The sequence below is a fragment of the Pipistrellus kuhlii genome, unplaced genomic scaffold, assembly GCF_014108245.1.
Source record: "Pipistrellus kuhlii isolate mPipKuh1 unplaced genomic scaffold, mPipKuh1.p scaffold_m20_p_5, whole genome shotgun sequence".
In the NCBI taxonomy this organism is placed as follows: domain Eukaryota; kingdom Metazoa; phylum Chordata; class Mammalia; order Chiroptera; family Vespertilionidae; genus Pipistrellus; species Pipistrellus kuhlii.
This window is the reverse complement of record NW_023425551.1, coordinates 81,406,676-81,431,920: the sequence shown is the minus strand read 5'-3', so window position 1 is coordinate 81,431,920 and position 25,245 is coordinate 81,406,676. Positions and strand designations below refer to the sequence as shown.

General features: G+C 59.4%; 1 protein-coding gene across 3 annotated transcripts in view; it reads right to left on the bottom strand.

The window, feature by feature from the left end:
- Nucleotides 1-19,418: 19,418 nt before the first annotated feature.
- The window catches only part of GRM4 (glutamate metabotropic receptor 4), a 115,293-nt gene continuing 109,466 nt past the window's right edge, over nucleotides 19,419-25,245 (bottom strand). For all 3 annotated transcript variants that reach the window (XM_036414885.2, XM_036414883.2, XM_045572788.1), the window contains exon 11: nucleotides 19,419-20,358. In XM_036414885.2, coding sequence (XP_036270778.1) covers nucleotides 20,309-20,358 — 50 coding nt within the window. In that variant the 3' untranslated portion in view covers nucleotides 19,419-20,308. The remainder of the gene's footprint in view (nucleotides 20,359-25,245) is intronic.

The window sequence follows — 25,245 nt, the reverse complement described above, 5'->3', positions numbered from 1 at the left end:
CCCAAGAGCTAAGCCATCGCTGCAGGTGCACAGTGGGTGGAAATAAAGTTTGAGGTGCAGTTTAATCAATAAACCCTATCCTCCCCACACGCGTGCACATGCACGCACACATACACACACACACACACACACACACACACACACACACACACATACACACACACACACACCACACACACCACACCAGTTTGCACCTTTGCCCTGGACCAGGGATCAGCGGGTTCTGAGCTCTGGGAAGAGGTCGGTGGTGGGTGCGGATGAGCTATATGGTGCGGGTGTGGACAACAGCCGGGAAGAGAGGAGGGTGCTGGAAGGATGCTGGGGCGCAGAGCCACCCCAGCAGGCCAGCCAGAGCCCAGTTAGGCAAGGCGGCTTCCCGGTCTCCATGGCGACGTGAGGCAGACAGGGGCGAGGGAGAGGGAGGAGAAGCCTCAGCGCATTGATCTCCTCCAGTCAGATCCAATCCCCACCAAAATGGGTTTTTTAATGCGTCTATTAGCTGCTTTGAAAACGCAAATTGAGTTCAGGAGAAACGGAGGCCGCGTCAGAAAACAATTTGGCGTCTGAGGCCCTGGGGAGCGGGGATGCCTGGGCACGGGGTCCCCCACCCCCGCCTCCCGCCGGAGTTTAGCCTTGGGGGGCCCTCCCAGCCCCTGGGGCACAGGGAGGCCGGCCAGCTCCTCACAGGAATGAGCCCCTGGGCCGGAGGGGAGCTGGTCCCGGAAGGCACCATCCACCAGACCCCAAGGGCTCTGAGGATGCACTCCGCCATCTGGCTCCTGAGAAAGGCGCCCGGCCAGCCCTGTCCCCTCCTCACAGTTTACACACGGTCCCTCCGGCTCCCAGTGACTAGGGAGGGCGGGCTGTGCGTCCATTTTACAGGTAAGGAAATCGAGGCTGGGGAGGCAGCTTGCCAAGAGCACTAAGTCGGGGCCAGTCCCTCTTTATGAAACTCACCTCTCATGGAGGGAAAAGCTGCAAGGATCCTGGGCAGGAGGGCCTGGGGGGCAGGAGGGCCTGGGGGGCAGGAGGGCCTGGGGGGGCAGGAAGGCCTGGGGGCAGGAGGGCCTGGGGCCAGGAGGTCCCATGCCTGGCTGTGGGTGGGGCAGAAGGCTGCCTGCCAGCCAGTTTTCTAGAGCGGCCAAGAGCCAGGCCCTGTGGCTCAGCTGGTTGAGCATCGTCCCAGGCACCAAAAGGTCACCAGTTCCATCCCCGGTCAGGGCACATGTCAGGTCCTGGGCTCCATCCCCAGTAGGGACGTATGTAGGAGGCACAGAAGGAAGAGTGATGCTTTTCTCTCTCTCTCTCTCTCTCTCTCTCTCTCTCTCTCTCTCTCTCTCTCTCTCTCTCTCTCCCTCCCCCCCTCCCTCCCTCCCTCCCTCTCCTCCTCCCTCTGCCTTCCTCTCTCTCTAAAATCAGTAAAAACATACTTAAACAAGAGAGAGGGAGGCTAAGGAAGGGGTGGAGGAGGCAGGAGGTGGAAGGGAGAGATGTTGGGATTTGGGTCAGATGCACAATTACTTCTCTCTATTGTCATTCGCTGTGCATGGAGCCTTCTTTGCATATGCAAATGAGTTCATCCTCCCACAATTACACAGTAATCAGGAACAAATTACCTTCTTGCTGTTTACTTCAGCATCCTTAATTAATCTGGTTATTAGACAATTAATGAAGCTTGTTTGGCAAGAAATTCATAGCAAGAATGGCGAAGGATGTGTGTTGGGGGGCGGCGGGGAGGGGAGGTGCTGTGCTTATCCAGAAAGAGGGGCAGTCCCTGGGGCTCCCCACCTCTCAGCCTCTCCTCTGCCCTCCGGTTTCCTTACACACCCAGCCTTGCTCTTCCTTCCCCCACCCCACCGTTCGCAGCTTCCTCTTCCAGCCACCACCTCCTCCAGGAAGCCTGTGTGGGTGGGAAGTGGCCCCGGTGTTCTCCAGAGTCCTTCCAGGGCAGAGGCCCAAACAGACTGGAGGTCGAGTCAGTCCCAAGGCCTCTGTGGCCCCCGGGCCCACGCCGGGCTCCCAGCTCTCACAGGGCCTCATGCTCACTGCCCCGCCCCCACCTGTGTCCAGGCCTCATGCTCACTGCCCCGCCCCCACCTGTGTCCAGGCCTCATGCTCACTGCCCCGCCCCCACCTGTGTCCAGGCCTCATGCTCACTGCCCCGCCCCCACCTGTGTCCAGGGCTCACAGGGGGCCCCTCCTCTCTCAAGGAACCTCCTCCAGCCTGTGGGGCACGTCCAGAGGTTACTGAGTGTCACACACACACACACACACACACACACCCCACTGGGCCATGAAACCACCAAGCCCAGCTCCATTAAGATCACATTAAGATCATATTTCTTTTAATATTTTACAGATGAAAGGGGCCACATGCTTGCCTGACAAGCTCGGGGAAGGCCTGCAGGGCTGCCTTGCAAACTCAGAGACCAAAAATAACCACAAAGGATGGCCTGAAATTAAAACCTTTTAAACTAAAAGCAGTTTGTGGTGGGTAGTGTGTCCTAAGCTGGTATCTTCCCTGACAAAGGTCAATCTTTCCCTTAAGTGAGCCTGTCTATTGTCTTTTGCAATCTGCCATCTTGTTCTCCAGAATATCTAGGTAACTCCCCTTTGTCCAGACCCCACAGGGCACAACAGGGGACCAGGGCAGAGACCGTAAATCCCCTCATGGTTTTATCATGTTAACTATTGACCGTTAAGCATCCTGTACCCACCAATGGAAAGGATGTGTCTGTCATTGTGCTTGTCATCCAATCCTACAGGTTTCCCCACTTTGCTTTCTCCTGCCTCCTAACTTACCGTGTTTCCCCGAAAATAAGTCATCCTCCGAAAATAAGACCTACTTACAGGTTTCCTTCTGAGTGAAATATAAGGGATTCCCCTCCCCCGAAAAAAAGGCCCCCCCAGGCTAAACATGAGAGATTTGGTCCACTGACTCTGAAAGAAATGGAATCACAAGAAATTCACCAGGAAATTCAGGAATTGGATTGTTATGATGATGTTCCAGAAGATGATGACATGATTGTCATTGAATAAATGAGTAAATTCTTGATACTGTAGGATTCACAGTTTGTCTGGTTTGTGTTGACAACTACCATACTACCGTACTGTATACAGGTAGTAAATTTCCTTTATTTTCATTTAACAATAAATGTGTACCGTGTTCTTCCTGGAAAAATAAGACATCCCCTGAAAATAAGACCTAGCGCATCTTTGGGAGCAAAAATTAATATAAGACACTGTCTTATTTTCGGGGAAACAGGGTATCACCAATGGAGTTCATGTGACCCGCTTACATCTCCTCTCTTTAGTGACTGTGTAAAACAAGGCGCAAAACTGCCCTTCTCCGAGCATTACCTCAATTGATTGAGATTTTGCTTCCTGACAATTGTCGACAGCTTGGCTCCAATAAACTCACCAAAATTCTTCACGGGTTTGACTGTTTCTTCCGTTGACAGTTTTAACGGTGACAGTTTGGGACTCCACCTGCTCATGCTGGCCCCTCCCTGAGGTCTCCGGGCCCCCCGAGAACGGGAGCCATAGGGGGTCATTGTGCTCGGACTTTCTATCCAGCTGCCTTTGGATCTTCTCTTTGGATTTCTGCTGTTTCTCTACTGTGGGCTTCTTTTCGTTTACTCTGCTTGAATTCTTCAAACTTCCTTCCCAGGATTTAACATTTGTCTTCTCCATCATTTCTGGAAAATTCCTAATCAACATGTCTTCCCCCAATTCTCTCAACTGTCTCTTGTGGAATTCCTAGCTGACATTTATTAAATTTCTCATTCTGTGTCCCATGTCTTTTTTCTTTTTGTTCATGTTTTTCTCTGTGCTGAATTATGGCTAATGATTTCTTCAAATCTATTTTCCAGTTCACTAACTGCCTCTTCGACGGTATCTAATCTGCTGTTTAACTCGTCCATTGGGTTTTTAATTTCAACATTATCATTATCAATTCCTAGTCTGTTTGTTCATTTCTGATTTGCCTGGTTTTCTCGGTGGCATCTTTATTTCTCTAAACAAGCTATGTTTCTAAGCATTCCAGATCTGGTCGGCCCAATATTTTAAGCGTTAAAGGCCTAATTCTGTCATTTGTTGTTTTGCTCACTCAGGGCCGATGGTCCCCGTGTGCACTGTAATGTGCGCAGTAAGCCCAGGCTGAGCCGGGCCCCATGGGAATTCTGTGAGTAGGAGCTGAGGGTGTGTTCTCCAAACACAGGCCGCTTTTGCCTCTGCCAGGTGCCCCAGGTCCACCTGGAATCTCCTGGGACGCCAGAGAATGCACATGTTGTCCCTAAACCCCTTGTGGACAAGTTTGTGGTTGCAAATGTAAAGGCTATTTTTCTACCTAAGGTAGCAACGGCAATAGACACATATTCTTATCGTTTCTTTTTGCCATGGGTGGGTTTTTTCCTCCATCCTTTCACAGAATGCAGCCTTTGAGAGCCCTGGGGTTTTGTAGAGGTCAATCACAGCTCCCCACTGTGCAGCGCCTACACCTGCCTACTCTTCCCTGTGGGACCCTTAACACCCAACTCTCTAGGCCTTTGATTCCGGAACTGGACAACGCTGTCCCCAGGGGACATTTATGGCTCTCAGCACTGCAGGAGGGAGGTGCGACTGGCATCTAGTGGGTAGAAGCCAAGGTTATTGCCAAACTTACAATGCTCAGGAGAGCCCGCCTCAACGAGAAATAGCCTGGCCTAAAATGCCAATAGCGCTGCAAGGTGCTGGAGATGTCTGTGCAAATGTCCTGAGGTCTCCCTGCAGCTTAGAACCCCCTGGCACTCAGGCTTCCAGATTCTCTAAGGCTGTCCTTACAGTCACTCACTCATTCACTCATTTTACAAACAATTACGTATTTGGGGGGGGGAGGGCAGGAAGAGTTGTCTTTGTGGTGCTCTTTGGGTGTCCTGTGGTGGGAGGCCTCTCAGGGTGTCCACCTGTCACTCCTGCCTGTGTCCACAGCGCTAAGATTGCTGCCCAGCATCTCCCCCCGCCCCCTTGTCTTCTGACCCTTCCTCTACTTCATGTCCCCTCCCTGCACCAATGCGCACCTGCCAGCCTGGAGAGTGAGTTACTGAATGTTTGGGAAAGAATGCAGAGTCCTGAAAGGGTGTGGCATTCCCACCAGCCTCAGGGACTCTTAGGCTCACAAAGGGGGAAGTCCCACCCTCGTGGGCCTGCCTGATGCCACATCCTCCCTCCCCAGACCCCCAATCTCTTCACCTCCTGGCCGCAGTTCAAAGAGAGTGTCCCTCCTCCCCGCAGCCCGAGCCCAAGCAGCTCCCGCAGCGGGACTGCTCATCCTGGCCCTTGGGGTCTGAATCAGCCTTGTCCACCTGGTGCCCACGCCTGGCCCACAGGAAGGGCGCGGTACTGATTTGCTGAATGATGAGTGAAGGATGAATGAGTGATGAGTGAAGGATGGATGAGTGATGAGTGGGTGAGGAATGAGTGGTGAGTGAAGGATGAATGAGTGATGAGTGGGTGATGAATGAGTGGTGAGTGAAGGATGAATGAGTGATGAGTGGGTGATGAATGAGTGGTGAGTGAAGGATGAATGAGTGATGAGTGGGTGATGAATGAGTGGTGAGTGAAGGATGAATGAGTGATGAGTGAAGGATGAATGAGTGATGAGTGGGTGATGGATGAGTGATGAGTGGATGATGAATGAGGCCTGGCTCCTGGGCCCAGGCAAGGCAATCTTCCTGGTTATTCAGCTTGTAGGAGGCACGGCGCTGGGACGTCTAGGGTAGCCTAGACCACATCCAGGGAAGACTTTTCTCTGCTTCTGGGGCTCGGCGCTGGAGAAGCTCCCCATCTCCCCAGGGAACAGCGCACTCGCCTCGCAAGCGGCAGCATCTGCACTTCCGTTTGTGGGACTTCACTGTGTCCTCCAAGACCGTGGCGTGGGCTCCTGAGGGGACGGGGCAAAGCGGCCTGTTCCACCTCCAGGAACCAAAGGGCCCGCACCCCAGCTGGCATCTCCCCAGAAAGAACAAAGCCAGGCCTCTGCCCTCCCAGCAGCCCCTGAGTTCCCAGGTCACTCACCCGCTCACTTGGGACCTGCAGCCCACGTGCGGCTGTGTCAGGCGTTGGGAGGTTAGTGGAAAACACAGAGGTCCCTGCGGCCCAGGGCTTCGGTCCTGGGGAGAGACGTGCTGTCCGGGGTGAGGAGGAGGAAGAGGAACCGAGTGGGCAGCGGGCACTGACGCAGGCAGGGGCGTGCCCTGTGGGGGCAATCAGAGACCGCCTCTGTGGAGACCACGTAGTGACCAAAGTTAGGGGAGAAAAAGGATCTGGGTGAAAGAACAGGACTGGTGTGGCCGGAGGAGGGGGAAGCTGGTGGCTGCATGGAGCGGGGAGGGAGGGAGGGGACGGGCTGGAGGACTGCGAGGGCCCAGGCCCAAGGTCTGAGATCTATTCAGAGTGAGATGGAAACCGGAGGGTCTTTACAGGCTGAGGGAGAATCCGACCCGCACGTCTACAGATCCCTCTGGCTGCGGGGGCTGTGAGGGAAGCCCTGAGGCAGGGCTGCGGAGGGCCTGCACAGCCTGGAGGCAGGCTGGCATGGTGGGAAGCAGCTGGACTCTGACATCCCAAAGTCGAGCCGACAGAGTTGGCTGACACACTGGATGAGGGTGCAGGTAGGGGTCAAGGTGGATCCCAAGCTTCCTGGGATCCGGCGTCTTGAGGATCCTGGGGCCTTTCATCGAGGGGGGAGCAGGGGCGGAGTGGTCAGGAGTCTGATCTGCACCAGAAGGAGTTTGCAGAAGGTCGGCTGGCGTCCCCACCAGCCCCTCTCCCTGAAGCAGGCTCTCACCCTGTAAGAGGAGCTTCCTTCTCTCTGGGGCAAAGGGGCCCGGAGAAGAACCCTCAGAAGCAGCCTCGCCAAGTCCCTCCAGCCGATACCCCCACACTCTGTGAGCACCACAGTCCTGAGCCGCCCGCTAGGCGTCACACCCGCGGGCACACTCGGGTCCAACTGGTCTTCGTTGCCTCTGAGGGCTCCCATGGCACACCATAAACACATGAGCATGCCTCTCTCCTGTGCTCTGTCCTTGTCCGTTTAACGTCCTGACGCAGCCAGGGGCCCTGAGAGGGGAGGGAACATTCCACCCCTGGCCGGCGGTGGGGAGTAGGCAGGAGCCACCAGGCCCACGTCCAGGGGCGAGGACAGGTGCGAGGACAGACAGCAGATGCTCTTCTGGAGTCAAAGCCGCAGGCGCCGCTGAGAACCCGGGGGTGAGCTCGCCCGGAGACGCTCAGAAGCCTGTGTCCACCCGGAAGCACACGCCATTCAGAGGTCACTGCAGGTCACGCCACATGCTACCCAATTAAAGCTTTCAGGGCCCCTGGCTGCTGCTGCCTGGAGGCCTGGAGGCCTGGAGGCCTGGAGGCCTCCCCTCTGGGCTTCTGCCCTCGCTTCTCCGAAATCCCTGGCCTCAGCCTCAGCCTCAGCCTCAGCCTCAGCCTCAGCCTCGTTCAGTTTCTTAAACTTGCCAGGCCCTTTCCCGCCTCCGAGCCTTTGCACAGACTGTTCCCTTTGCCTAAAAGGCTCCTCCCTCTCCCCTCCCTCTGACTTTTTCCTTTTCTTTCGTTCTCAGCTCAAAGGCAGCCTCCTCAGAGAGGCCTTCCCTGACTCCCCATTTCAATGGAGTCACACACACACACACACACTCTCTTTCCTTCACGGGACCTGGTCTTTTCTCTCAGAGCACTTGTCACAGTAGGTAAGTGTTATGTAGGAACGTGTGGGTCTGAGAAACCTCTCCTCTCCCCCCCGCTGACCACAGCCGCACGAGACCAGGAGGCCGGCCTGCCTCGCTGTGCGCAGGAGGCGGGTCGGGACGGGCGCTGGAGCGGAAGCACACCGGTGGGCCCTGCGCTGTGTTCTCACGTCGTGCCCACTGTACACACCGAGCGGCAGACTCCCCCGCTAACCCAGGTTCCCAGTTCCCTCCTCTCCGAGGCGAAGGGGTTGCGTGGCCATCTCCTTGAAGCCGGTGGGGCTGGAGCACGTGTTCGGCCAGTGCAGTACGAGCAGGAAGGATGTGTTCTCTCTGGCGGCAGCATCAAGAGCCGCTGTGGACGGCCTGCCCTCCGCCCCCTCCGGGCCCTGCCAGGGAGGCCTGTGCACGTGGTGACACCGTACGATGGGCCTCCGTCCTCTGCCGTTTCTGAGCAGCTGAGAGGAGCAGAGCTCACTCCCCCTGCGCGTGAGGGACAGCCCGTGTGAGAAAAGAAAATCTGGTGGTTTTGAGCCACTGAGATTTGAGGTCATTTGTTGCACAGCAGCCCAGCTAAACCACCCGCCTCGTGCAGTGAGCTCACTGAACTCTCCCAGCAGCCCGCCCTGCTCCCATGCCCACCGCTCAGAGGCATTCCACCGTCACGCATTGACTGAGTCCCCACAGGAAGGAAGCATCGGCCAACAAAGAGGAATAAGACATGGCCAGCCCCTGGAAAGCCTACAGAAATGGCCAAGAAAACTCAAAAGCCTGGAGTAGAGTGGAGGGGAGGGGAGTGGAGTGAGTGGAGTAGAGTGGAATGGAAGGGAGTGGAGTGGAGTGGAGGGGAGTGGAGTGAGTGGAGTAGAGTGGAATGGAAGGGAGTGGAGTGGAGTGGAGTGGAGTGGAGTGGAGTGGAGGGGAGTGGAGTGAGTGGAGTGGAGTGGAGTGGAGTGAGTGGAGTGGAAGGAGTGGAGTGGAAGGAGTGGAAGGAGTGGAGTGAGTGGAATGAGTGAAATGATTGGAGTAGAGTGAATGGAGTGAGTGAAATGATTGGCGTAGAGTGAGTGGAGTGGAAGGAATGGAATGGAGTGGAGTGGAGTGGAGTGAGAAAAGTGGAGGGAGTGGAGTGAGTGGAGTGAGTGAAATGATTGGAGTAGAGTGAGTGGAGTGGAAGAAATGGAGTGGAGTGGAGTGGAGTGGAAGAGAGTGAGTGGAGGGAGAGCAGTGAGTGGAATGGAGTGAGTGGAGTGAGAGGAGTGAGTGGAATGGAGTGAGTGCAGTGAGAGGAGTGAGTGGAATGAAGTGAGTGGAATGGAGTGAGTGGAGTGAGAGGAGTGAGAAGAGTGAGTGGAATGGAGTGAGTGGAGTGAGTGGAATGGAGTGAGTGGAGTGAGAGGAGTGAGAGGAGTGAGTGGAATGGAGTGAGAAGAGTGAGTGGAATGGAGTGAGTGGAGTGAGTGGAATGGAGTGAGTGGAGTGAGTGGAATGGAGTGAGTGGAATGGAGTGAGAGGAGTGAGTGCAGTGAGAGGAGTGAGTGGGAGTGGAGTGAGTGGAGTGAGTGGAATGAGTGAGTGGAATTGAGTGAGAGGAGAGTGAGTGGAATGGAGTGAGTGGGTGAGTGGAATGGAGTGAGAAAGTGAGTGGAATGGAGTGAGTGGAGTGAGTGGAATGGAGTGAGTGGAATGGAGTGAGAGGAGTGAGTGGAATGGAGTGAGTGGAATGGAGTGAGAGGAGTGAGTGGAATGGAGTGAGTGGAATGGAGTGAGAGGAGTGAGTGGAATGGAGTGAGTGGAGTGAGTGGAATGGAGTGAGGGGAGTGGAGTGAGAGGAGTGAGTGGAATTGAGTAGTGGGAGTGAGGGGAATGGAGTTAGTGGTAATGGAGTGAGAGGAGTGAGTGGAGTGGAGTGAGTGGAGTAAGTGGAGTGAGAGGAGTGAGTGGAGTGGAGTGAGTGGATGAGGATGAGTGGATGGAGTGAGTGGATGGGTGAGTGGAATTGGAGTGAGAGGAGTGAGTGGAATGGAGTGAGTGGAATGAGTGAGAGGAGTGAGTGGAATGGAGTGTGAGTGGAGTGAGTGGAATGGAGTGAGAGTGGAATGGAGTGAGTGGAGTGAGTGGAATGGAGTGAGTGGAGTGAGTGGAATGGAGTGAGTGGAATGGAGTGAGAGGAGTGAGTGGAATGGAGTGAGTGGAATGGAGTGAGAGGAGTGAGTGGAATGGAGTGAGTGGAGTGAGTGGAATGGAGTGAGTGGAGTGAGTGGAATGGAGTGAGTGGAGTGGAGTGAGTGGAGTGAGTGGAATGGAGTGAGTGGAGTGAGTGGAATGGAGTGAGTGGAGTGGAGTGAGTGGAGTGAGTGGAATGGAGTGAGTGGAGTGGAGTGAGTGGAGTGAGTGGAATGGAGTGATGGAATGGAGTGAGTGGAATGGAGTGAGTGGAATGGAGTGAGTGGAGTGAGAGGAGTGAGAGGAGTGAGTGGAGTGAGAGGAGTGAGAGGAGTGAGTGGAATGGAGTGAGTGGAATTGAGTGAGTGGAGTGAGTGGAATGGAGTGAGTGGAATGGAGTGAGTGGAGTGAGAGGAGTGAGAGGAGTGAGTGGAATGGAGTGAGTGGAATGGAGTGAGTGGAGTGAGTGGAATGGAGTGAGTGGAGTGAGTGGAATGGAGTGAGTGGAATGGAGTGAGAGGAGTGAGTGCAGTGAGAGGAGTGAGTGGAATGGAGTGAGTGGAGTGAGTGGAATGGAGTGAGTGGAGTGAGTGGAATGGAGTGAGAGGAGTGAGAGCAGTGAGAGGAGTGAGTGGAATGGAGTGAGTGGAGTGAGTGGAATGGAGTGAGTGGAATGGAGTGAGAGGAGTGGAGTGATGGAGTGAGTGGGGGCACAGCAGAAGGACTGGTTCTGGAGGAAGGAATGCCAAGGTCGAATCCTGACCTGATGGTGCCCAGTGTCCAAGCAGGAGGGTGTGGAGGTGACTGAAAAGATGGCGTCCCTGGTTCAGGGACCACCGTAGACAAAGGTCAATAGTGGGGGTGGGAAGGCCCGAACAGCAGAGTGAGAACCAGTGCATCAATGGGTGCATTCGCTCAAGCACAGTCTAAGGTGCTCACAGAGACTGCAAACTGTAATGACTTCAGCAAGACACAAGTGAGTTCTCCCACCACGACAGCCCAGAGGCAGCTACTCCTAGTGGAACGTGGCTGGGCATCCCTTAAACTTGGCCGCAAGCTCTGAGTTCAGTGTGCTCCTCCAGCTCCTGCCGCCACCTCTGCCTCTCAGCCGGAGGTGACGGCAGGAGCTAATGGAACACAGGCCCATTTCCCTTAAAGACATAACTGAGAAGTCCAGTCTTCACTCTCCCCTTCCAGCAACTGCAGCATCCAGTCATCCACGCCAGTCTCATCTGTCTTCCCCCTCCTTCCCCCTTTCCATCCAGCCAAGTTCCTCCTCCCGGGTCCTCATCCCCTGCCAGGCCATGCAGCGGCCTCCTAACAGGTCTCCCAGCCTCCAGCCCAGGCCTTTCTGACCAGTCATCCACGGAGGGACTGTCCCAGTTGCAGCTTAGCCAACCACTCCCTCCTTAGAAGCAAGTCAGGCCACTGGGCGGGGCCCTCCTCCCCTGCCCCTGCCGCCTCTCCAGTTTCAGCTCACCTCTGAGTGCACATCTCCATCTTCCCAAGGTCCCTACTCAGCCCTCCCAGATATCGTGTTGTCTATTGCCTGTCCCTTTGCTCATCCTTGAAATATCCTTCCTGTCTTCCCCTTCCAGAGCGCGGGTGCTGCTCCTTCAGGAAATGACTCAGAGAAACCGCTCTGGGCTTCTGGAATATGGACTCGCTTCCCCACTATTTTATGATTATTTTTTAATGCTCATTGCTCCACCTCTCCAGTGGAGTGGAGTGAGTGGAGTGAGTGGGGGCACAGCAGAAGGTGGACCTGGGCACCGCAGAGCTCCAAAACAAATGCTAGAGAAAAACTGGTGGAGGCATCTCAGGGAGAGGAGCACCTCAGGGAGAGGAGCACCTCAGGGAGAGGAGCTTCTCAGCTCGAGAGGAGCTTCTCAGGGAGAGGAGCATCTCAGGGAGAGGAGCCCTCAGGGAGAAGAGCACCTCAGGGAGAGGAGCTTCTCAGGGAGAGGAATACCTCAGGGAGAGGAGCTTCTTAGCTCGAGAGGAGCATCTCAGGGAGAGGAGCATCTCAGAGAGAGGAGTGGAGGCTAAGGGCAGGCACTGCAGCCGAAGGCCTGGCTTCGAATCCCGGCTCCCCTGTTTCCTGGCTGTGTGCGCCTGAGGGGCTTAACAGTATTTAACCTCTCTGAGCTCTGTGTCTATATCTGTAAAATGAGAGCAAACACAGCACTCCCCTCGCAGGGCTGTACAGACAAAACCACCCAAGGCCAATGGAGCTTAGAATCATGCCCAGCACTGAGCTGGCCCTTTGTGGCACCAGGCACGGTCCCTGAGGGACCTCTGATGAAAGTGAGCAGAGAAGAGCCTGCACGGTCATGCAACTTAGAAAGACGGAGAATGCCTCACTTCCAACCGCAGCTCAGCAGCAGGGAACAGGTTCCTCCCTCCCCAGACAGCAGCAACACAGACAGCACCCAGGAACCGCATGCACAGGCACTGAGCATTGAGCAGGGAATGATGGTCCCTGCGACATGGGTCCCGCGTCGTGTCCAGAGACAGCTTCCAGGCTATGCACAGGGAGGGTGTCCAGGTGGAGACAGAGCTGGAGTCCAGGGAGGCTGAGGCGAGTAGAGTTCACAGGTCAGAGGTCAGAGAAGAGAGCGCGCAGAGAGAGAACCTCAAAAGGGCCATCACTGAGCACTCAGCTGAACACGGAGCAGGTTCCATTGGAAACGCGCTGAGCCTGGTTGGGGGACCCGTCCCAGGGCCACACAAGACCCACCAGCAGAGCAGAAACCCAGAGGCCACAGAGCTGGGCCAGGGGCTCCCACAGGTTTGCCACCACGGGCCCTGCCTAGTGCTGCTGGGCCCCTCCAAAGCCTGGAAAGCAGCACTGGAAGGATCTACCCACCACGTAACTGAACGGCCACTGGACGACGCTCCAGACGACCCTGTGCATGGAAACAGCTACTCCCCGTGCGGTCACACTCACACCGTCCCGCCCCGTGCGGTCACACTCACACAGCCCCGCCCCGTGCGGTCACACTCACACGGCCACACCCCATGTGGTCACACTCACATGGCCACACCCCGTGCGGTCACACTCACACGGCCACACCCCATGTGGTCACACTCACACAGCCCCGCCCCGTGCGGTCACACTCACACGGCCCCACCCCCTTCACTCACACTCACACGGCCACACCCCCTTCAGTCACACTCACACGGCCGCTCCCCGTGCAGTCACACTCACACAGCCCCACCCCGTGCGGTCACACTCACACGGCCCCGCTCCCCGTGCGGTCACACTCACACGGCCGCTCCCCGTGCGGTCACACTCACACGGCCGCTCCCCGTGCGGTCACACTCACACGGCCCCGCCCCGTGCGGTCACACTCACACGGCCCCGCCCCGTGCGGTCACACTCACACGGCCCCGCCCCGTGCGGTCACACTCACACGGCCCCGCCCCCCGTGCGATCACACTCACACGGCCGCTCCCCGTGCGATCACACTCACACGGCCGCTCCCCGTGCGATCACACTCACACGGCCGCTCCCCGTGCGATCACACTCACACGGCCGCTCCCCGTGCGGTCACACTCACACGGCCCCGCCCCGTGCGATCACACTCACACGGCCCCGCCCCGTGCGGTCACACTCACACGGCCGCTCCCCGTGCGGTCACACTCACACGGCCGCTCCCCGTGCGGTCACACTCACACGGCCCCGCCCCGTGCGGTCACACTCACACGGCCGCTCCCCGTGCGGTCACACTCACACGGCCGCTCCCCGTGCGATCACACTCACACGGCCCCGCCCCGTGCGGTCACACTCACACGGCCGCTCCCCGTGCGGTCACACTCACACGGCGCAGCGGGCGTGGCTCCTGGTCACTAATGGGACCACGGAAGAGGAACCAGTTTAGGAGAAGACTGTGGGTTCCACGTGGACGACGGTGCAGCCAGCCCGTGGGCAGGAGGCTGGGAAAGACGCGTGCACATGGCAGCCAGCTGCTGGTATCTTAGTCGGGATAGGAAGAGCTCTTACTTACAAACAAACCCTGAACCTCAGCCTGGCAGCCGTAAAGTTCACTTCTTGTTCACGCAGAGTTCACGTGGGTGGGCAGAGGGTCTCCTCCCGCCAGCGGCGGGACCCAGGTGCCTGCATCTTGGGAGCCACATCTCAGTCCGGGACGTCCCGGGCGCCGCCTGGAGGACCCAGCCTCGGTCCAGGAGGGGGCGGACGGGTTGTGGCTCCCACAGCTCCTTGGCCAGACCTGGTCACATGGCCTCCACCCGACTGCAGGGGCGGCTGGCACACGCGGGGTGGGGGCGGGGGGAGGACACGGAATATCGGGAAGGCACTGCAGCCACGGTTTAGGTGAGAGCCATGGAACTTTGGAGGTGGAAGGAGAAAAAGATGAATGGACACATTTGAGGAATGGGTGAAGAAAGAAGCCCACACCCGCAGAGGAGGGTGCGCGGGGTCAGGGGAGAGGGGAGCACACCGGCAGGGGGAGAGGGGAGCACACCGTCAGGGAAGGGGCCAAGGCTCCTGTCGCCTCCTGACCCCGTGTCTTACGATGCTTTGCCGTCTTGAAATCACCTCCAGTGGGTAGTATTCTCCCTCTCCCACAGAAACTGAGCTCCGCGTCTGAGCCACAGACCTGCAGGGACCCAGCCCCCCTGCCTGTGCCAACAGCTGACCAGCTGCATGGATGGGGCGCCCAGACTGGCCCTCCCCTCCAAGCTGGGCCCCCTGCCTCCCCACTCAGGCTCAGTGCCCACCAGGAAGAGTGTTCAGGGGCCTCTAAGAACCATGCCCCCTACGTGTGAGGTTGATCCAAATGGGGTGGGAGGGTTTTTCAGGGCCTCTCCGAGCCTGTTCCTCTGCTTCTGTTTGTGTGTGTGTGTGGGGGGGGTGTCAGTGCATGGCCCTGGGGTCCCATCCAGCTTAGACATCTGGTTCTACACACAAGCTTATCTACCACAAGGCAGAGTGCAGGGCTGGCTCACCCCACAACCCCACCATTTCTCCACCCTCTTCCAGGACCCCAAAACATTAACAAAGCCTGTTCCTCTGATCACAGTCTGCCTGGGTCTGGTAGGAAGGGCCTGATTTGCATCTCAAGCCCCTCTCCCAATCTTAGTGTGTGCTCAGTTGCCATAGCAACTGGTCCCCAAAGATTCTACTTTGCAGTCACCTCCCCTTTGTACTGCTGCAATGCTGGCTGCTCACCCAGGTTCTGAGGGCTCAGAGCTCCAACCTCCATTTTACAGAGGAAGAAACTAAGGCCCAGAGAGGGAAAGCAACTTGCCCAAGGGCACACAGCGAGCTAGCGGCAGAGCCTCACCCAGAATCTAGATCTCCTGATTCCAACTCCAGGGTCGGGGAGGGCAAATGGGGGTCTGTTCCCTACTCCATGACAAGCGGGCGGCATCCGTGCCCTCCTCTGGCCTCTGGGGAGGACTGTGGGCAGCCACCGTGAAGAAATGACCGTTGGGCTTTGGGCAGACTCAGACAACTGAGCCCTGGGCCAGTGCAGGGGGAGATAGATAAGATGGGTCCTTCTAGGTCTCCAGCTCCTCCCCATTCGTTCATTCAACAAACCCCTCTCATATGCCCACTGTGTACCAGGTACTGTCCCAGGCCCTGGGGATCCAACTGTGATAAAACAGGCAGACACCCAGCCCTGGTGGCTGGCATTCTGGCAGGAGGATGAAGATAATGAATGAGGTCTGGGGCTGAGTGGTATTCAGAAAGTGGTGGGGGCAGGGGACCGGCTTGCTTCTTGAACTAAGGTAACCTCCAAGTTCTTTCAAAGTCAGATCTTTCAAAACTTACCTGCCCCGTCTCACGCCTTGAGGATCCCAGGCAGTGCTGGTGTCTTGACACCTAACTCCAGTAGGCTGCAAGCGGGTGGGCGTGTTTGCTGATGGAGAGTGTGCCTGTGCCTCGGCCTGGACCCCAGGCAGTCACCAGGCGGTAGGCAGGGTGGTAGGCAACAGAGATGGCATTGCAAGGTGTTCGGGGCAGCACAATGCGGGCAGCTGCCTGCCTGTTCCCAGCAGGCCCGCAGGCTCGGAGGGTCTCATTGCAGATGCCTAGGGTCACCACCGGCACCCAGCCCTACTGCAGTCAGTTCCTGGTGCACAGACACAGCCCTTCTCCTCGGAGTCAGAAGCATCAAGTCACAGGGACCCCTGAGAGCGGCACCGGGTGCCGGGCTCGGGCAGACCCCTTCCTGGCAGGGGTTCCTATCTAACCAGTTATTATGGCAATTTTCAAACACGTGTCACGGTACCACCGCACAGGGACTCCCAGGAGGCCGTGCACAGCTCCAGAATCGCCACGGGAACACTCTGCAGCCAACTGGGGCTGAAAGGAGCTCGTCCCACCAAGCCTGGGCGCGAGGGCCCAGAGGGCGGGCGGGAGTCGCCAGGAGAGGGTCTTGGGCAGAAGGGCCCTGAGGTTCCGGAGGCCCCGAGCAGCTGCCCCAGAGCGGCTCATGGTTCCTCCTCTCCCTGCTTTCTGTCCCCTCTCCCCTCACTCGCAATAAAAACATAATTACCGGCTTTCTTTTTAGAAAAGGGCAAATTACGGTGACATGTTTTAATTATCTGCCGAGCAATGGCGGGCTGAATTACACAGGCAGGGCCTCGGGGTTACCTAAAAATAAAGCAAGGAGCCTCATTAACGCTATTATAATTGCTGCTCTAGCCGCCGGAGTGAGATGTCGGCGTGTGTGCCGTTCCATGCCGCGGGGTCTTCGGGAGGTCCAGGCCAGTGAGGCTCAGAGGCCGGGCCTGTCCTCTGGGACAGCGGGCAGCGCCGGCCGGCGGGACGGCAAGACAGGAGAGCCCCATGTGCGCTCGCTGCTCAGTGGGCAGGCAGAGACCAGGCTGGGAGGGTGCAGAGCGGGATCCAATGAGAGCACCAAAACCAAGGGCCTTCCTCTGGCTGGAGGGGCCACACAGCCCCTGAGAGCTCAGCATCCTCCTGTGGCTGGTGGAAGCACAGCGGGCCCTGGGAGCACAGCAGGCCCTGGGAGCACAGCGGGTGGGAGCACAGCGGGCCCTGGGAGCACAGCGGGCCCTGGGAGCACAGGGGGCCCTGGGAGCACAGCGGGTTCTGGAAGCACAGGGGGCCCTGGGAGCACTGCGGGCCCTGGGAGCACAGCGGGCCCTGGGAGCACAGCGGGCCCTGGGAGCACAGGGGGCCCTGGGAGCACAGGGGGCCCTGGGAGCACAGCGGGTTCTGGAAGCACAGGGGGCCCTGGGAGCACAGCGGGCTCTGGGAGCACAGTGGGTGGGAGCACAGCGGGCCCTGGGAGCACGGCGGGCCCTGGGAGCACTGCGGGCCCTGGGAGCACAGCGGGCCCTGGGAGCACAGCGGGCCCTGGGAGCACGGAGGGTTCTGGGAGCACAGCGGGCCCTGGGAGCACGGAGGGTTCTGGGAGCACAGGGGGCCCTGGGAGCACAGCGGGCCCTGGGAGCACAGCGGGTCCTGGAAGCACAGGGGGCCCTGGGAGCACAGCGGGTCCTGGGAACACAGCCTGCCCTGAGAGCATAGCGGGTCCTGGGAGCACAGCGGGCCCTGGGAGCACAGGGGGCCCTGGGAGCACAGGGGGCCCTGGGAGCACAGCGGGCCCTGGGAGCACTGCGGGCCCTGGGAGCACAGCGGGTGGGAGCACAGCGGGCCCTGGGAGCACGGAGGGTTCTGGGAGCACGGAGGGTTCTGGGAGCACAGCGGGCCCTGGGAGCGCAGCGGGCCCTGGGAGCACTGCGGGCCCTAGGAGCACTGCGGGCTCTGGGAGCATAGCGGGTTCTGGGAGCTGGGAGGGTTCTGGGAGCACAGGGAGCCCTGGGAGCACTGCAGGCCCTGGGAGCACAGCGGGCCCTGGGAGCACAGCGGGTTCTGGGAGCACTGCGGGCCCTGGGAGCACAGGGGGGCCTGGGAGCACAGCGGGTGGGAGCACAGTGGGCCCTGGGAGCACTGCGGGCCCTAGGAGCACTGCAGGCTCCGGGAGCACAGCGGGCTCTGGGAGCACAGTGTGCCTCCCCAGCAGACTGGATGCCCCCGCCCCACCTGCACCCCTGAGCCCCGGGCTGACTAAGCCAGTTTCAGGGATTCCCACTGACCTAAGCCCTCCAGGCGCCCACCTGCTCAACCGGCCTCCTCCTTGGTCCCCCACGGGCCCCCCCTGAGTGCTGGGGGGAGGGGAAGGGACAGCACCCTTGGGAAGGTGACTCTCCCCGGAACCTAGATGGAGCCTCACAGACGTGGGAAAGTCCTGGGCTGAGCGAGCATCAAACCCTGTTCCAGGCCAGGTCTGCAGCCTCGCCCGGTGCCCGGTGCCCCTGCGAGGCACTCACCTTGCCAGGGAAGTGAGCCTGGGAGGGGAGGTGCGGGCTGGGGGGTGTCAGGGAATCCCCAAGGGAGAGCTGGCCGCACTCCCCTTGTACACACACACACACGCACACGCACACGCACAGGCGCACGGGCGCACAAACACTGCAGAATGGCCCGGGAGCTTCTGGTAAACGGCCTTGGCCTAACAACCTAGTTTTGATGATTAGCCTGGAACATGGGTAGGACCTACCTGGACCTGAGGTCCGTCCTGCAAAAGCAAGGCGAGCAGTGAGACCCGCCTCCCCTCCCCTCGCACCAGCATCTCCGAGTGAACACACGGCCGCTCCTGCGCGCAGGCGTGCTCACACGTGTCCGGCCTCCCCCAGGAGAAGGCTTCCTCCGAGGGCACCTGGCACAGCTCAGTGCTGCCCCCTCGCCTCCACACACACCTTCACACCCAGGCCCTGCCTGACTCCTGCCCAGGGGCCCCCAGGCCTCGGCCACAGCGCCCACACCCCCTCAGCTTAGGAGGCGGCTGGTGGGGAGTCAGCCCGGCAGCCTGGCTCCAGCTGCTGCCTGTGGCCTCGCTGTGCCACTGGCTCTAAGATTCAGCCCCTGCAGAGCCCGCCCGAGGCCACACCCTGCCCCCTCCCTCCCAGCCTGCAGGGAGGCCAGGCTGTGACACACACTCATGTCCACTTGGGCCTAAACAGAGAAACAAGCATGCATGTGAGGTGGCAGGAACACACACACACACACATGCAGCCAGAACAGACTCATGTGTGCACACCTGTGCTGCCCACCTGGCCCACCTGGCCCCACCCATCATCTTGGAACCTGTGGCCTGAAGACAGGACAAGCAGGAGGGGAGGACTGTGGCTGCTGGGAGCCCCGGGGAGCCAAATGCTCAGGGGAGAGCTCCCTGGGAGGAGAGGGGGGCTCAGGTATGGGGTGGGGCTGGGAGCGGACAGGAACAGAGCCTCCCCCTTACCAGCAGGGCTGACTTCTGGAATCTTCCTCAATGCCCTGGCCCCTCCCTGCCCAAAGCCTCCCCACACCCCTACTCGATGCAGCCCAGGGAGCAGCCTCCAGGGCCCAAGCCTCGTCTTCATCATCCAGTTGCCCCTTCCCGCTGCCCCCGGCCCCCGGCCCCCGGCCCCTGGCCCCCAGCTGAGGGCTGAGGACCTCCAGTGGACATGGAGCCAGGGTGCAAAACCATGTGTTTATTTTTATTAGAAATGTTCTCGGTATAAAAAACAATCATGCGCTACACATTGTCATCAAGAACCATCACCAGACACCCAGGCACTGAACTCCGTGTCATCGGCAGGAGGGGCAGGCGGGCAGGCGGGCGGGCCACGCAGCGGACGCGGGGGCAGGCGGGCGGGCTGCGGGCCACGGGACACACAGAGGCCACCAGGAGACGCAGCACTTTGCAACACACTCGGGGCTGGGTTTTGTTTGGCTTTTTTGTGTTTTGATTTTTTTTTTTCCTTTTTTCTCTTTTGTGACATGGAAGACTTAGTGATGAGAGAAGGTGGCAGGGAGGCGAGAGCAGAGGCAGGTCATAAGTGCAGGAGGGGGGGACAGGCAAGAAAAATGCACGGGAGGAGAGACCCGGAGGAGCACAGGAGAGAAACGGGAGACAGCTGGAGACGCGCTCATGAGCGAGACGCAGAGGCGGAGGAAGAGACGGAGAAGCAGAGCGCACAGATGGAGACAGACGCAGAGATGAGAAAATAAAGAGGATGGAGACAGACGCAGAAGGTCGCCCATGGGACAGGCAGGGACAGAGGGACCGCACGGGGCCCACGTAACCGAGCCCCTGTGATTTGGGGCCAGGAGGGGCCCTGGGCCAAGACGCAGGCTCTCGGAGTGGCAGAAGCTGCCCGCCCCTGCTCCTCCTCCTGGCGCCCACCCGGCTTGCCCAGGCCACCCAGCAGCGACCACTGGGGCTCTGTGTCCTCAGCACCAAGCCACATCCGCGGGTGTCCACGGGCAGGCAGGACATCAGCTGGGCCCCGGGAGTGGCCCCGGCTCGACGCACCATCACGAGGGTCTCGGCTCCTCCTCCTCCGGTTCGGCTCTGGCTGCCTCGCTAGATTGCGTGGTTGGTGTAGGTGACGTAGGTCTGTTTGGTGGCCAGCACTGGAGGGAGAGACGGGGTAGCCAGGAGTCAGAGGCTAGCTTCTCCACACACCCCCGTGCCCACACTGCCCGCCGGGGCATCAGGTCCAGGCCCCAGAGCAGAGTGGTCCGCCTTCGCCAGCCTGTCACCAACTAACTCCCTGCCCTGGGCCGCCTCAGCTCCTCCTCCACCGTCACACCTCAGCTTGGCTGGGCTTCCTGCTGGGAGCGCCCCCTCTCCACCTATTGCTCTAGATGTGACTCCCCTTGCAGTGCTCCCTCCCACCCTCCACCCCCCAACCCCCGTGAGGATCTCCCAGGAGCCCCTGCCACCTCCGGGCTCCACCACACTTTAAAAGAATCACTTTTATCTGTGATATAAATGTATATTTTTAAAGCTCCATTGACCCTTAACACGTGTTTGAACTTGAGGGTCCGCTAATATTCCGTTGGCTTTCTTGTTTTTGTCTAGTTTTGTCTGGAGTAAATGCTACGGTGTTTTCAATCCGCGGTTGGGAGTCTGGGAAACTGGGTGCATGCACTGGTCCTCGGCAGTTTACGTGGGCGGAGCATCTGCGGGGCTGGTTCCCACGGAGGCCCTGGACCAAGCCCCCGAGGACCCCCAGGGACAACTTAAGTTTTGGGGGTCAAAGTGATATGGATATTTTTCGACTGCATGGGCGTTGGCACCCCAAAGCCCCCCGATATTCCAAGGTTGACCACATTATCAAGGGAGGTTTATCAGAAGCCCATTCTGGAAGAGCCCAGGCCAAGAATACACAGGGGCTGGCGGCCTATGGGAAGCAAGTGGGGACGGGACAGAGGAGAGAAATAATGGGACCAGACAGGGCCTTGCTAAGCGAGACACTGAGGCCTCTGACTGACTGGGCCTCTCCCCGTGGACGAGAGAAGCGGGAGTTCTTAGGTCTCCTCCCTGTAGCCACCTCCCATTTCTGGGTGCCCTGTCCTGCCTCAGCCTTGGCCTCCCTTATCTGCACCCATCACGCTGGCCCTCGCTCACCCTCCCCTGGGCCCCAGAGGGAGCCCCATATCTGGGCAGCTCCCATTTCCTGGCCACAGCCTTCACGGGTGACATCAGCTGTCACCTCACCGCAGCCCAGTGAGGAACTGAGGCCTGAGGGGTGGGCTGGCCAGGTCCTTGGTTTTGTCCTGTCCTGCAAGCGAGCATTCAGGGTCTCCCTCTGTCGCCTGGTGGGGGACACCCAGAGGACAGCAGTCAAGAGCAGAACAGTCAGTCAGATGCCTCAAAGGGGAAGGAGGCTGCACGGGAGAAAATCACAGTGTCACTTGTCATAAAGCTGCCCTGACCCTCAGCAGGACCCTGTCCATCAGGGCATCTGGCCTAGAGAAGGGCACATTGAGGGGAGCGGAGTGGTGAGCTGCACTGTCCCCTCAGCCCTCTTTCCCATCTTTGTTGGACTCACGACGGCCGAAGTTAAGGACTACATTGCCCAGCCTCCCTCGCAGCAAAGCCGGGCCCTGCATGACGGCTTTCCTGCTGACACGGGAGGGGAAAGGCTGAGTGCAGCTTCCATGTCATTTGATTAAAACTGGTTGTTTCCCTTGGACCTCCTCTCTTTTGCCTTCTGTGGATGAGCAGACAGGGAAAGCCACCAGCCTCAGCCATCCCTCTCAGAGCCCATGGAGCAACGAGATGGAAGGAGCCTGGGTCCCCGCTCCTGCCACCACCATGTACTGTCATACCAGACAGAAACAAACACGGTCTGACTGAGCCACTCTGTTCGGGGCCTTTTTGTCTCCGCAGTGTACCTGGAAGCCCGCTGACACAGGCAGGACCGCCGAGTCCCGCTCTCAGGCCCACTGGGTGTGGGAAGAACAGGGCTGGGTGAGCAGAGGGCACACGGGGCCCAGTGAGGAGGCCGGAGGACAGCTGAAGGAGGAACTCTCCTGGCCAGAGCTGAGAGGGGAGTGGGCGCCCTCAGCTGGTGGGTGGGCTCTCTGTCAGCAGAACTCTTAAAGCAGAAGATGAGCAATCGCCAGGCTGGGCAGCCCCAGGGAGGTTTCAGCTTCAGGTGCCACCCAGACAGGTGCTAATGGGAGGCAATGGTGCCCATGGCATCCAGGACGAGAATAAGAGCGGCACAGTAACGTCTAGGTTACAAAGAAGCCCCACCTTCCCCTGGAAAATGTCCACCTGCTCAGCGTGCTGGGTGACCGAGAGGGAGGGAGGCCACGGATGAGTCCGTTTTAATGGAGGCCCATACAGGGGGCCTGGGTGGGTGCCCTGGGGAAGGGAGCTGAGGGAGGCGGCTGGAACCCCGACACGCCGCGCTGCTGAGAGGGAGGTGGTGGGGGACCAGCAGACCAGCACTCTGGAGACTGCCTCCGACTCCTCTGGGACCCAGTGCTCCTTCCCTGGCCTGCGAGGCCTCAGCTTCCCCCGTAACACCGAGCGGCGGCCGTGTCTGCCTCGGCTTCTTTTCCTGAGGGGATCCCCCACCCCACCCGATCCCTCACCGTCAGAAAAGAGCCCCAGCCTACCCTGAATCAGGCCCTGCAGGCCAGCGGGAGAGCAGGCTCCGTCACCTGGGGGAACTGAGAAAATTGTTTCCGAAGCTGTACCCGCCAGCAGCTCCGGCCCCCAGGGCAGCCGCACCACCTCCACTGGCTGCAGGGAGACCGGAGCCTGAGGCAGCTGACGGCCGGCGGGGGCGGGGGAAGGGGATGAAAGTGGCCGGAAGCTGAGGGACAGGCAGCCCCTGTGAGCCCTTTAAGACCAGAGCTGTCTCCAACAGGAAAGCCAGCCCATGGGCTTCAGAACCCAGAAGTGCATTCGGCCCTCAGTTGCAAGCCAGGGACCCAAGTCCCTCAGTGGAGCCTCAGTTTCACCATCAGGAAAATGGGAGCAATGACCTGTCCAGGAGGGTCCCCCAGGAGCTAACTACGAGGAATAAAAGGAAGAGTCCGGCCAGGACTCGGGAGACTTGGGGTCCAATCCTACCCTCACCACACGGGCATCTCAGCACCTGCCAGGTGGCCCTTCCAGCAAACCGAACCTCTGGGAGCCTCGGTCCCCGCCCCTGTGGAGCGGATGGTAACCCTTAGCTGGCTCCCAGCCACAGGTGGAGGGGAACACCCTTAAGCCTTGCAATGTGGTGGGCAGAGGGGCAGGGCTGAGATAGCCACAGCGACAAGGAGGGGTGGCGAGAGGGACCCCCAGGGCGTCCTTGGGTCGGGGAAGGGACGAGGGTGTGGGCAGAGGCCCTGAGCCCACCCATCCCGTGCTGGTGACAGACCGCTCATGGCCGCTGGTCTGCAGGCTTGGCCGCCTCTGGAAACAGTCAGCTGGGCCCCGGCAGGCTGCAGCTGACAGCCCCATCGCCGCTGCAGCTGACAGCCCCATCGCCGGCTCCGCACCCAATCTGCCTGCAATCAGGCCCTGAATTATTTACTCTGTTGTTTGTTTAAAGATACGTGCCCTGCCAGTGACAGCGTGAAAAATGTCCCTGCTCCGCAGGAGTGACGCCTCCCTGCTCCTGCTCACACCCCTCCGTCGGGCCGTCCGGGGAATTAATCACCGGCTCCTGCCCGGACCTCAGGGCCCCTGCTGGCACCGAGCTGAGAGGCAGCGGGGCAAAGGGTGCGGGTTCTGGCCTCGCTGCAGGGAGGGGGGGCGGGCAGCTCTCATCCTTCCCTTGCAGGAAGCAGGGAGCTGGAAGCAGGTCTTCCCTTGCCACACCCTCCTCGTTGGAGGAAGGAGGGAGGAAGTGACTGTCCCGTCCCCAGGTGGCCAGGGAGCAGAGGCAGAGGTGTGATGGGAGCTCTCCGTGAGGCCCGCCTGCCCTCTGTGGCCCGTAGGATGTCACAGCACCGTGAGTGCCCAATCAGAGGGCTAAGCCCCCCCACTCCCAGGAGCCCCGAGCAGAGCCGGAGTGTGGGGCAGGGAGCGGGGAGGGTCCCTGCTCGGGACAGGAGGGCCAGCTGAGGGGGTGCAGTCGGGCAGACATGCAGAGGTGGGGAGCTCGGAGGACACTGCCCTCTCCTCTCCCTGAGGCCCCGGTGCCAGGAAAGGAGCCCAGGGCTGCAGGTGCAGAAACGCTGGCCTCTGGGAGGAGCAGGCTGGCAAGAACCAGCCATTTGTGTAGGTGGGGTGGCAACAAGCAGGGGGGCTTCAGAGCGGGGTACACTACTCCGCAGAGAACGGGGACCCCGGAGATAGGGAGGCCATATGAAGTGAGGGTCATGGGGCCAGGCAGCCACCACCGAGCTGTGTGCCTTCAGGAGAGTTACTCACCCTCTCTGAGCCTCAGCTGGGATCAAACCTCCAGCCCTTCCCAGGCCTCACAGGCTGCTGTGAAGTTCACAGTGAAAAACCCTGCATGGGCGTGGGCAGGGGTGTGGCCGGTGCTGAGAACGGAGGGACGACACTCCCCCCAGAGCCCGAGGCAGGGGCCCGTCAGAAGCCCAAACACGGGAGGGAAATCTGTTTCCCCTGATCTAGTCCGCCTCCCTCCTGCTGCTCCTGATGCTGTCCCCTTGGCCTCCCCGAGTACCCGAAGGAGGAGCAGAGGGCTCATGCCCGTCCCACCAGGTCCTGATGTCCCCCTGGACTCGAAGGGAGTGGAAGGCAGGAGCAGCCATTTCACAAGCAGCCAGGGGGGGAGCCAAGGTCTGCAGTGGGATGGGGTGACCACAGTGACCCCCGACCCCTACCCTGAAGCAAGGCCCATGGAGACAGTGGGAAGCGGGGACAGTGGGGGGTCAGGGCCCGCCCACCACCTGCTGGCGGTGTGACCTGGGTCACCCCTTGCCTTCCCATGCCTCTCTCCTCTCTGTATCACACAGATGACAAAACACCTCTTTCCACATCGCTGTGGGGACACTGGCACCGGACAGGTGTGGCATACAGGGTTCAAGAGATGGTCA